This window comes from Crocodylus porosus, unplaced genomic scaffold (genome assembly GCF_001723895.1).
Source record: "Crocodylus porosus isolate Cpor-Errol unplaced genomic scaffold, CroPor_comp1, whole genome shotgun sequence".
Classification (NCBI taxonomy): domain Eukaryota; kingdom Metazoa; phylum Chordata; order Crocodylia; family Crocodylidae; genus Crocodylus; species Crocodylus porosus.
The window spans coordinates 16,974,607-16,984,396 of NW_017728932.1; the positions used below are offsets into that span (position 1 = coordinate 16,974,607).

At 72.3% G+C, this 9,790-nt stretch overlaps 1 protein-coding gene across 15 annotated transcripts in view; it reads left to right on the plus strand.

Moving 5' to 3' along the window:
* The first annotated feature begins 462 nt into the window (after positions 1–462).
* Positions 463–9,790, plus strand: part of MYO18A (myosin XVIIIA) — a 40,746-nt gene continuing 31,418 nt past the window's right edge. For 8 of the 15 annotated variants that reach the window (XM_019545798.1, XM_019545801.1, XM_019545800.1 and 5 more), the window contains exon 1: positions 463–1,587. In XM_019545798.1, coding sequence (XP_019401343.1) covers positions 556–1,587 — 1,032 coding nt within the window. In that variant the 5' untranslated portion in view covers positions 463–555. Of the gene's footprint in view, positions 1,588–6,776; positions 6,867–6,971; positions 7,072–9,790 lie in introns of those variants that run through there. The other 7 variants (XM_019545807.1, XM_019545809.1, XM_019545812.1 and 4 more) reach the window with 4 other exon arrangements.

Below are 9,790 nucleotides of genomic sequence, written 5' to 3' on the forward strand. Positions count from 1 at the left end.
GTCCTGCCACTTGCTGTCCTAATGCCGGTGGTTGCCTGACCAGGGTCCCGAGCTCCTCCTTGCTGCCCTGCGCCCACCCTCCCTTTTCCCAGGGGCAAGCGCGGGGGCACCGTGGGGGCCAGGCCAGGCCCTGACAGAGGCCTCTGTTCCCTGGAACAAGGAGCTTTTTGAGCAAGTGGGCGAGAGACCCTCAGTGCAGGGCGTCCGCGCAGCCGGGAGCGCGGAGATGTGCTGGGCAAGACCCGTGCCCCGACACAGCAGCGGGGCCGGGCAGCACTTCCAGGGGAGGCTGCATAATCCTGCTCCAGCGCTTGCTCGGGATGGCCCCGAGGGGGTCATCTGGGATCCGTCCTGGACGGGCCTCGCTTGTGGGTGGGTGCCTGAGCTGGTCGCTGCAGGCTCCGGGATGCTGGGAGAGCCGGGGGGAGTCCATTTGTCCGTGCATCGCTAACCCGGGGTCTCCCGCGTGTCTCTTGCAGAGCCCCAGTGGCACAGGAGCTGCCTCCGCCGCCTGCCGCGTGGAGCCGCACGCTCCCCTGGTGCAGCCCAGCAGCCATGTTCAACCTGATGAAGAAGGACAAGGAGAGGGATGGGTCCCGCAAGGAGAAGAAGGACAAGAAGGAGAAGAAGGAGCGCATGTCGGCGGCCGAGCTGCGGAGCCTGGAAGAGATGAGCCTGCGCCGTGGTTTCTTCAACCTCAACCGGGGCTCCAAGAGGGAGTCGCGGGCGCGCCTGGAGATCTCCCACCCCATCCCCATCAAGGTGGCCAGCGGCTCTGACTTGCACCTCACCGACATCGAGGCCGACGGGCACCGCGGCAGCGTGGTGCTGGACTCGGGCCAGCTCAGCACGGCCAGCTCCAGCGACGACCTCAAGGTGGACGATGGCAACTTCAAGGGCTCGGTGCTGCAGCGGGCCGCCAAATTCGGCTCCTTGGCCAAGCAGAACTCCCAGATGATTGTCAAGCGCTTCTCCTTTTCCCAGCGGAGCCGCGACGAGAGCGCGTCCGAGACCTCCACGCCCTCCGAGCACTCGGCCGCCCCCTCCCCGCAGGTGGAGGCCCGGACGCTGGAGATGCAGCTGGCCAAGCAGGGCGCGCCCCCAGGCCACCCGCGGCCCCCTTCCTCCTCCTCCTCCTCCTCCTCCTCGGCCCCGCGCTCCCGGGTGCCCGAGCTCGTTGGCAAGCGGTTCGCGGCCGAGCTGCGGCTGCCCGCCGTGGTGCCCCCCCAGCCCCCGGCGCCCCGGGAGCTGGAGCTGCAGCGGCGCAACACGGGGGACTTCGGCTTCTCGCTGCGCCGCACCACCCTGCTGGACCGCGCGCCCGACGGGCAGGTGTACCGGCGCGTGGTGCACTTCGCTGAGCCGGGGGCCGGCACCAAGGACCTGGCGCTGGGGCTGGTGCCGGGTGACCGGCTGGTGGAGATCAACGGCCGCAACGTGGAGAGCAAGTCCCGGGACGAGATCGTGGAGATGATCCGGCAGTCGGGCGACACGGTGCGGCTGAAGGTGCAGCCCATCCTGGAGCTGAGCGAGCTGAGCTGCTGCTGGCTGCGGGGCCGCGCGGGGCCGCGCAGAGCCGCCGTCGACGTGAGTACCTGCCGTGCCCGTGCTTGGGGCCGGCCGCGCGCCCGCCTGACCCCCGTGAGCTCCGTCACCGGTGACGAGGGCACAGCTGCAACCAGAGGGAGGGTTTGCGGGGGCTGGGTTGGAAGCCGTGCCCGGGGCTGGCGCTGTGGGCAGCGTGGTCGGTCGCTCCAGCTGCTGGTGAACTCGTGCGTCTGCTTGGGGCCTTCCGGGTTTTTCCTGTAGAAAATGCGATTTAGGGACCTAAAACCCTTGGTTTGAGGATGGGGGAGACTTCATCTTTACCCTGGCACAGCGGTGTGCGAGGCGCGTTCGGGAGACCCGGGGTGCGTAACCTCTGGGTGAAGAGTCCCCGGCGTGACCCGGCTTGCCCTGGACGGGTGGCGGGAGGCTCGCCGGAGTTTCCAGGAGCTGGTTCGTGGCCGTGAACCGGAGCGTGTCTGCAGCTGCAGGCACCCGGGGCCTGACCTGCGGGGTCCCGGCGGGCCAGCCGGCCTGGCTCAGGGTCTGCAGCCTCCAGCTGCAAAACCATCTGTGCAAATGTGTGTGTGCATGCGTCTGTGTGGCCACGCGCAGTGCCTGCACCCCCACGCACGTCCCCCGAGCCCATCCGTGGGGCATGTCCTATCTGGTCCCGCTGCGCAAGGGGCTGGACCCCCTGGTCCTGGAGCCGTCTGGGAGGTGGGCGCGCCGGGCGCTCCCTTTGTGAGCCCAGCATGGGCTGCCAGGGCCGGGGAGCTGCCGTCCCTGCTGCTTACCTGCTGGCGAGGCCAAGGCAGCCCCGCCGCGTACGTCCCAGCGCCTGCGCAGTCGTGCATTGGTGCCAGTGGAGCTGGTGCAATGAGGTGGCACAAACCGGCCCCGGGGGAGGGCAGGGCTGGGAGCTCCGAGTCGGGGGCCAGGACGAGGGCAGGGCGCCTGCGGACACCGGCTCAGCGAGGCCGCACACCTGCTCTCGGGGGCGGGTGGCTGTGCCAGGGCAGCGAGGGGCGCTGGCCCACAGCCCCGGAGGGAAGGAAGCGTGCGGTGTGCGCGTGCAGCTGTCGGTGGAGAGCCCCGTCCCTCCTGCTGCGCGGGGCCCGGAGCAGCCCGGCTGGCTCGCACGCTGCCCCGGGGCCCAGGAGAGCCCGGGGTGCTGCGCCCGCCCCGGGGCTTGGCAGGGGCTGCAGGCCTGCGGCAGCTCCGCCTCGGCTCCCCCGGCCCCGCCAGGCTCCCTGGAATGTTTCTGTTCCTAATTTAAATTAAAACGATGCTTTTTCTGTGTCGAGCAGGAAATGATCTACATATTTTGGGCGCTTGCTTTGGAAACCCCTCCTCAGCGCGGAGCGGCGGGGGGGCTTGTCGCTGTGCGCGCGGGGCCAAGTGCCGCAGGCCGCGCGGCTCCTGCAGTGAAGACCCTGCTGCCACCCGCCCATCCGGGGCCGGCACCAGCCGGCGGGCAGGGGGCACGCGGGGGGAGAGCTGCTGTGGCGCCTGTGGGCAGGTGTCCACGCCATGTGGTGCGTGGGTCGCTGCATGGTGGGGTGGGGTGCGCACGCTCCGGCTCTTCCAGTGCTGGCAGGGAAGGAGCCGCTCGGGAGTCCCCGGGAATCCTCCCCGAGGTGCCTGTGGTCCGGGCAGGATCACCATGCCAGGCCGGGCCCAGCCTGGCCCCCGTGCCAGGTGTCGGGGGGTCCGTCCTGCATCAAACCAGCTGGGCCTGTGGCACCGAGGCAGGACGCGTGGCCTTGAGCGGTCGCGGACAGCCCGCTCCCTGCCGCCTGGCCCTGACCTGCCTCGGGACGTGGCAGGGGCGCGCCTGGATGGGTCACCCCCGTCCCCACCTTGTCTCCGGCTTCGGGGCGGGTGGCCGGGTCTGCGTGGCGGCGTGGAGGGCGGCCACGGTTGGAGCCCCTGGGGGCCGCGGCCGCAGGACCTTGCCGTGGCAGCGAGGCCGAGGCCCTGGCCCGGCCGGGCTGGCTCCGGTCCAGGCCTGCGAGGGTTTGTTTACCAGGGAAATTCCTCTGGCCGGACCCAGGCGCGCGCAGGCCTGCTCCGGCCGGCCGAGGCACGCCAGAAACGCGCTGCGCTGCTCCAGACCACAGCTATGCCGCGCTCGGGCCAGCGAGACCCCGCGTGCCCTTTGGCCCACCCTGGCTTTGCTCGCCCAGGGGAGGTGTCGGGGTGCCCGGGGCGGCTGCAGGGCTCAGGCCTTGGCACGGGGATGCTTGCCGGGTGCTAAGGTCCCGGAGCAGGCCCGGTGGTGCGGCAGCCGCGGCCTCTCGCTGGGGCTGGGGGAGGAATGAGAGGAATCTGCTGGTGGAGCAGAAATGCTCGCTGCGAGCCGAGAGCAGGGTCCGGCCGGCGAGCGCTGCATTCCTGAGCCCCGGGCCGGGGCGTGCGGACCCCGGGCCTGCTGGGGCAAGCTCCGGGGGCGCGGGAAGGGCCCGGCGCTGCCCTTTCTGGGTGCGCCGGCGCCAGGGCCCAGCAGCTTCCGGCAGCCCCAGGGCTGCTCCGCCTGCCTGGCATCGCTCGCCTCCCCCAGCCGCTCTGCAGTGCCGGGGGCAAGGAGAGCGCCCGCGCCCGCGCCCGGCGTGAAGGTCAGGGAGCAGTCGTGCCAGCGCCTGCCTCCTGGGCTCCGGCACCGGCTGCAGCTGCGGGGCTGCGCGGCCGGCCGGTGGCAGGGGTGGTGGGACCCTCCGCCTGTGCTGGCACCAGGCGGCTGGGTTCGCTGTGCCCTGCTCTGGGTTTCGCCGCCCAGGGTGCGCCCGGCTCTGCAGACTCATGCCGGTATCGGCGGGGCGGGCCGCACCGGCATCCTCGCCCGCGCCTGCCCTCCTCCCGGCGCCCCGGGCTGCAGCCGGGCTGGATTCCTGCGCCGTGCATCATGCCCCGTCTGTGGGGCGGCGAAGCCGGTGCCCTGCCCCTGGGTGTGCCGTGCGGGGCTGGCGCCCAGCCCTGCCACGTCTGGGCTGGGAGCAGGGGCCAGCGAGGACCCAGGGAGCGGGGGTCTCGGCTTGGCTCCGTGCTTTGCCCAGCGGTGCCGGTCTGCAAAGGGTGCGTGCCCGGGGCGTGGAGCAGGCTGGGCTCGAGCGCCCGGGCGGTCGCGGGGCTGCGCTCCAGAGCTCGGTCCGGCTTCCTGCCATGCTCCTGGCTATTGTGTGCCTGGCCCCAGCAGCCTGCGCTCTGCTCCAGACCTTTGCCCCCCTCCCCCGTTTCCAGGAAGCGGGGGGGCTGGAGCACGGGCTGTGCTAACGAGCTCCGCCGGCTCCGTCCCCAGGGCCGCGAAGGAATCTGTCCGTGCTGTCTCGTGTCCCGGCGGGGCGGCCAGGGCCCCTGCCTTGGCTGGGATCCCCGGGGCGTGCGCACGGGGACGTGCCCCGTGGGGCTGCTTTGGGGGAAACCGAGGCAGCAGGGGCTGGGGGCCACCTGCGAGCGAGGAGGCTGCTGGCGTGTGCCCGCGCGGGGTCACGGGATGCGGCTGTTCCCGTACGCGCTGGAGCGAGCATCCGGGCTGCGCTCTGGCCCTGGGCCAGCTGCACAAGAGCCTCTTCCCATCAGGTCCGACCGGAGCCGGCGCTGGGAGCGTGGCGCTGGCGCCAGCCCAGCCGCAGCTGCAGCTCCGAGGAAACCCCCGGCCTGTGCCCGCGGCCTCGGCCCGCCCGGCCGCCCGGGAGTGTTGGGCTTGGGCGTGCATCGGGGGCGACAGGGCAGCCGGGTCTCGCAGGGTGATGGGGGAGCCGGCCCCTCATTTCCCTGCGGGGCTGCCAGGCCTTTGCAGCCCGGTCGGTGCCGTAACCAGCTGCCGGGGGCCACGGTGCTGCCATGCTGCGAGGTGGGGGTGTTTGTGGGCTCTTCCTGGGGTGCAGGCTGGTCTGGGGGGGAAGCCGGGACACCCCCCACGTGTCACCCCAGCCCGCGCCATGAGTGCGTGCCACTCCACGTCCTGCTTCCCTGTTTAATTCATTTTGTTTCCCCTCGTTGCCAAGGGAGTGGTCATATGGTTGTGCCGGAGGTGTGCGAGAGGGGATCGGGCAGCATGGGCAGCACCAGGGCCCTGCTGTGGGGGGGTGGGGGTGCCCCCGTGTCCCTGGGGGCCTGGCCTGATCCTTCCTCCCCCTCTCGGATGGGGCTCTGCGCAACCTGGGGCCAGGCTGGCGAGCGGGGCCAGGCGGGGGGGCTCGGGGCAGGCATCGCAGTGCAGCAGGGCGGGCAGTGGGGGCACCAGGACCTGGCGTCCCCTCTCGTGCGGGGGGCCTGGCCCTGCGTGCGCGATGCTTGCGCCTCTGTGCCCTGGGGCAGGCGTCTGGGCAAGTCGGGGTACGGGCTGGGCCCTGGGGGGAGCAAGGACCCCTAGGCCGGGTTGGGTGGTGTCCCCCCCGCTGTGCCGCCCGCCCCGGTGCGGCTCCTTGCACGGGGCTCCCGGTGCTGCCATCTGCTGGGTGCCGGGGACGCGGCAGGTCCGGCGCGGGTCGTAGCCGTGTCCCGAATACCCGCTCTGCCCGCGGGGCTCGGGCCACCGGCTCGCTCGCGGGGCACCCGTCGCTGTGCCGCCCGGCCCGGCAGGGCTTGGGGTGCACCTGGGTTGCCCCGTGTCTCTGCTCACCGCCAGCACAGGCGAAGCCTATCCGCCTCCATGTCCCGGGGGCCTCCAGGGAGGACCCCCCTGTACCCGCGTGGAGCGTGTGGCCCGGCTGCTCTTGCCGCAGTGCAGCCTGGCGCTTGGCTCCGGGGCTCAGTCTGGCTGGCTCAAGGAGCAGGGCCAGCTGCGGCCCTGGGGAGCTGCCTGGCACGGCTAGCCCGCTGCCCTGGGCATCTCGGGGGGCAGAGGGGCCTGGCTCAGCGCACGGGAGGGGACGTGGCGGAGCAGGTGACGGTCCTTCCGGCCACCTCTGCAAAGGGGAAGTCCGGCTCAGACCCAGACGGCTGCTCCTCCCTGTGCCCGGCGGGGCAGGAGGGGGGTCCCTCCCGCGGGGGCAGGAGGTCCGAGGTGGCGGGACCCCGTGCGCCAGCCCCCGTGGCAGCCGGGTGCCCGGCGCAGGCTCCTTCCCTCCGCCCCAGGGCAGGCACGGAGCCGGTGGCACCGTGCTGGGCTGCGTGCCCCTGCCCCTGAGCCACGCGGCCCCTTCCCTGCGCGGCAGGCCTTGCTCGGCTCGGGGAGGCTTCCTGCCCGGAGGCCCGGCTGAGCCTGGCTTGCAGACGCCCACATCACTTCCTCTCCCGGCAGCGACGGGCCCTCTCCGGCGGCGCGGCGCGGCGCGGCCCAGGCTCTCTCCATGCAGGCGCTGGGACGCTGGGCAGAGGCGAGTGGAGGGGGCGAGGGAGGGGGCGGCGGGACTCGGCCTCGCATTCCTGGGCTATTTTTAGGGCGGCTGTATCGGCCCAGCTGTCCCGGGGCCTCCGGCGGCGTGCGGGGAAGTGACACGGGCTCGCCGATCGCATTTCGCTCGCTCGCTCGCCCTGCAGCGGAAGCCGCCTGCTCTGCGCCTCCGCTCGCCGGACCCTCCGGTAAGGGGGGACCCCCATGCGGGGCTCCCCCGAGTGCCGGTGGGAGCGACCTGTGCCAAGCGGGGAGCTGGCTGGGCCGCGGGGCTGGGGCGGGCAGGCCGCTGTTGCGTGCCTGGGATATTTATAGCCGCCCCGCGGGCTGGCACGGACGTGGCCGCCCATGACTCCACCGTGCAGCCGGCCCGGGCTCGGCGGGGTGTTGGAAACGTGGGGGTTGGTTCCCCAGGCTGGCTGCGACGGCGCTTGGGGGGGGCCTCGTCTGAGCTGCCGGTGCACGGGCTGGGCACTGGCTCTGCCCAGCACCGGGCACTAGCACGGGCAGCCCCTCGCCCCTCTGGGGCTTCGCTGGCCGCGTACCTCGGTGGCCTGTGACGGGCTGGGAGCCCCGTGGGCTGCGCCGGGGCGCCGGCGGGCAGCTCGGTGCAGCTCCAGCAGCCGCCGGGCAAGCGAGCTGCCCTCTCTCCGGGCCCCTCGCCCCCATGCTGCCCGGGCGCGCGGCAGCCAGCAGCACCTGGCGCCCCGTCAGCGGCTCAGAATAACCCGTGAGCGCAGGGGCAGGCTTGCCTGGTGACTCGGCCCCCGCCCGCGACCCCCGGGCCCTGCCCCGCGTGCTCCGGGCCAAGCCCTTTTGCCCCGACTCCAGTGGGCCTGGCGCTGCCCGCCCGGACCGAGTTGGCGGGGCCTCAGCCTCGCCCAGCGCCTCCGGGAAGCGCTGGTGGCACCGTTGTGGGGGCAGCGGGGGCTTCAAGGCCCGTCCTGTCCCTGCGGCTTCCGGCGCCCGAGGACAGAGGCTGATTGTCTGGTGAGCTCGGGGGAGGCAGGGCCGAGCCGGCCCGTGCAAGGCCAGCGCAGCTCCGCGCAGGGTCCTCTGCCCCGTCCTGGGCTCCAGGCCGGAGAAGGAGGAGGTCGGTGCCCTGCGCTCAGAGCCCCGAAGCACCCGGTCCCCAGCGCGGGCGCGTGGCTGCGCCTCTCCGCCACCGCAGCGCTTCACCTCTGCCCTCTCTCCTCGCAGCCAGGGCAGCCGTCCTGCTCCAGCTCCATGCGCCGGCGCCATGGCCTTCTCCTCGCGGTTTGCGTTCTGGGAACAGAAGGGAAGTGTCGCTCGCGGGGCGCGTGCATGGTGGGCGGCATGCTGGCGGGGGCCGTCCAGCCTTGGGGCCTCCCTTGTCACCGTGGGCTTGGGCGTACGCAGCCCCGCTCTCGGGCCACGGACGCTTGCATGGGTCCCCGTCCTGGGCTCTGACCTCATCACAGGCTGTGACCTCGTCCTTGTTTTTTGGTGAGAAATGAGTCACGCGGGGTCTAAATCGGGGCTCTGAGCGTGGGGCAGGCGGGGGCTGCTTCAGGGCATTGGAGACGCCTTCTTAAGGCGCTGCCGTGTCCTGCGAGAGCGGCTGTCGTCTCCTGGCCGGCAGGGCGGTGTAGGGCCGGGGGTCCGGCCAGAGCGAAATGACCAGGCGCCCGGTAAGCAGCTGGGAGCCTGGGATAGCCCCAGACCTGGGACGGGTTGGTGTGTGCATGCGGGTGCACGCGTGTGTGCGTGACCGCGGGCCGTGCCACTAGCGCATGGTTTGAGTGTGTCCGTCACTAACTTTGCTTGTCACCGCCCCCTCCCTGGAGCTCTTCCGACGCCGCTTTAATTGCGCTGGAGCTGGGGGACGCCCGGTGCCGGGGAGCAGAGCGGGCCGTTCCCGTGGGCGCGGGGTCGCGCGCTGGCTCTGGCGCCCCGAGCGAGGGCCGGCTGGCAGCCGGATTAGCCAGTGACGCGGGGGCCGGGAGAAGATGCCTGATAGGGGCAAAGGCAGGGCCCTGCGCTCACTTTCCTTTCTCGCTGCCGTGACTCGGCTCGGCTCAGCTGTCGGAGCCTGCCGGAGACGCGGCCGAAAGCCAGACCCCTCCTGGGGCGAGAGAGCCGGCTTGGGTTACTCGAGCCCTGCCTGCCCTGGGCTGCGTCCCACGGGGCTCGGTCCTGTCTCCGCTTTCCCCCTGGCCCGGTGCTGGGGTCTGCTCTTGCGATCCTGGCAGATGCATCTGCCCTCCTCGTGAACGGCTGCAAGCAGCAGGCGGGTGGCAGCGAAGCCCCGGGCCCACGGCCCCCCCCCAGATGGGTGCAGGCTTCCCCCGGGACCAGCCCCTGCCAGTCACGGTGCCCGAGGGGGGCTGGTCCTGCCTGGCCCCTTGCCCCGAAGCCTGGGCACCTGCAGTCCCTGTGTCCGTGCTCCCCCCGCCAGGCGGCCCACGGGGGAGCGGGCCGGCATAGCAGGAGCCTCGGCCCCCGCGCTGCGCCCTGCGTCACCCCGGCCCCGCACATGCGTGCGCGTGCCTGTCGAACCCGCGATTGAAACGCACCCCTTCTCTATCTGACCCTTCAGGTTAAGAACGAGGACAAAACTTTGTCCGTGAGAAAGCCCGGGAGAGAGGAAAGGGCTGTAAGTGTGGGATCCTGGGGGCGGGTTGGAGGGGGGGCTCTGCCGGGGAGAAGCCCAGGCCTGGACAAGCCTGCGCGAGGCACCCGTGGCAGGGGCTGAGTTGCTGGCCCTCTGCCCCCTGGGGTGGGAGCTCCTCCCCAGAGGTGGCCGCATTTCGGAGGCTGACTGAGCACCCTGCAGAGGGCACCGTCCGGGCGAGGGGAGCACGGGCCGCCAGTGAAGCGTGGTCCGGCTGCCGCGGGTCTCCGTGACGGGCAGCCTGGGCTGGGCTGGGCTGGTTGGTGCCAAAA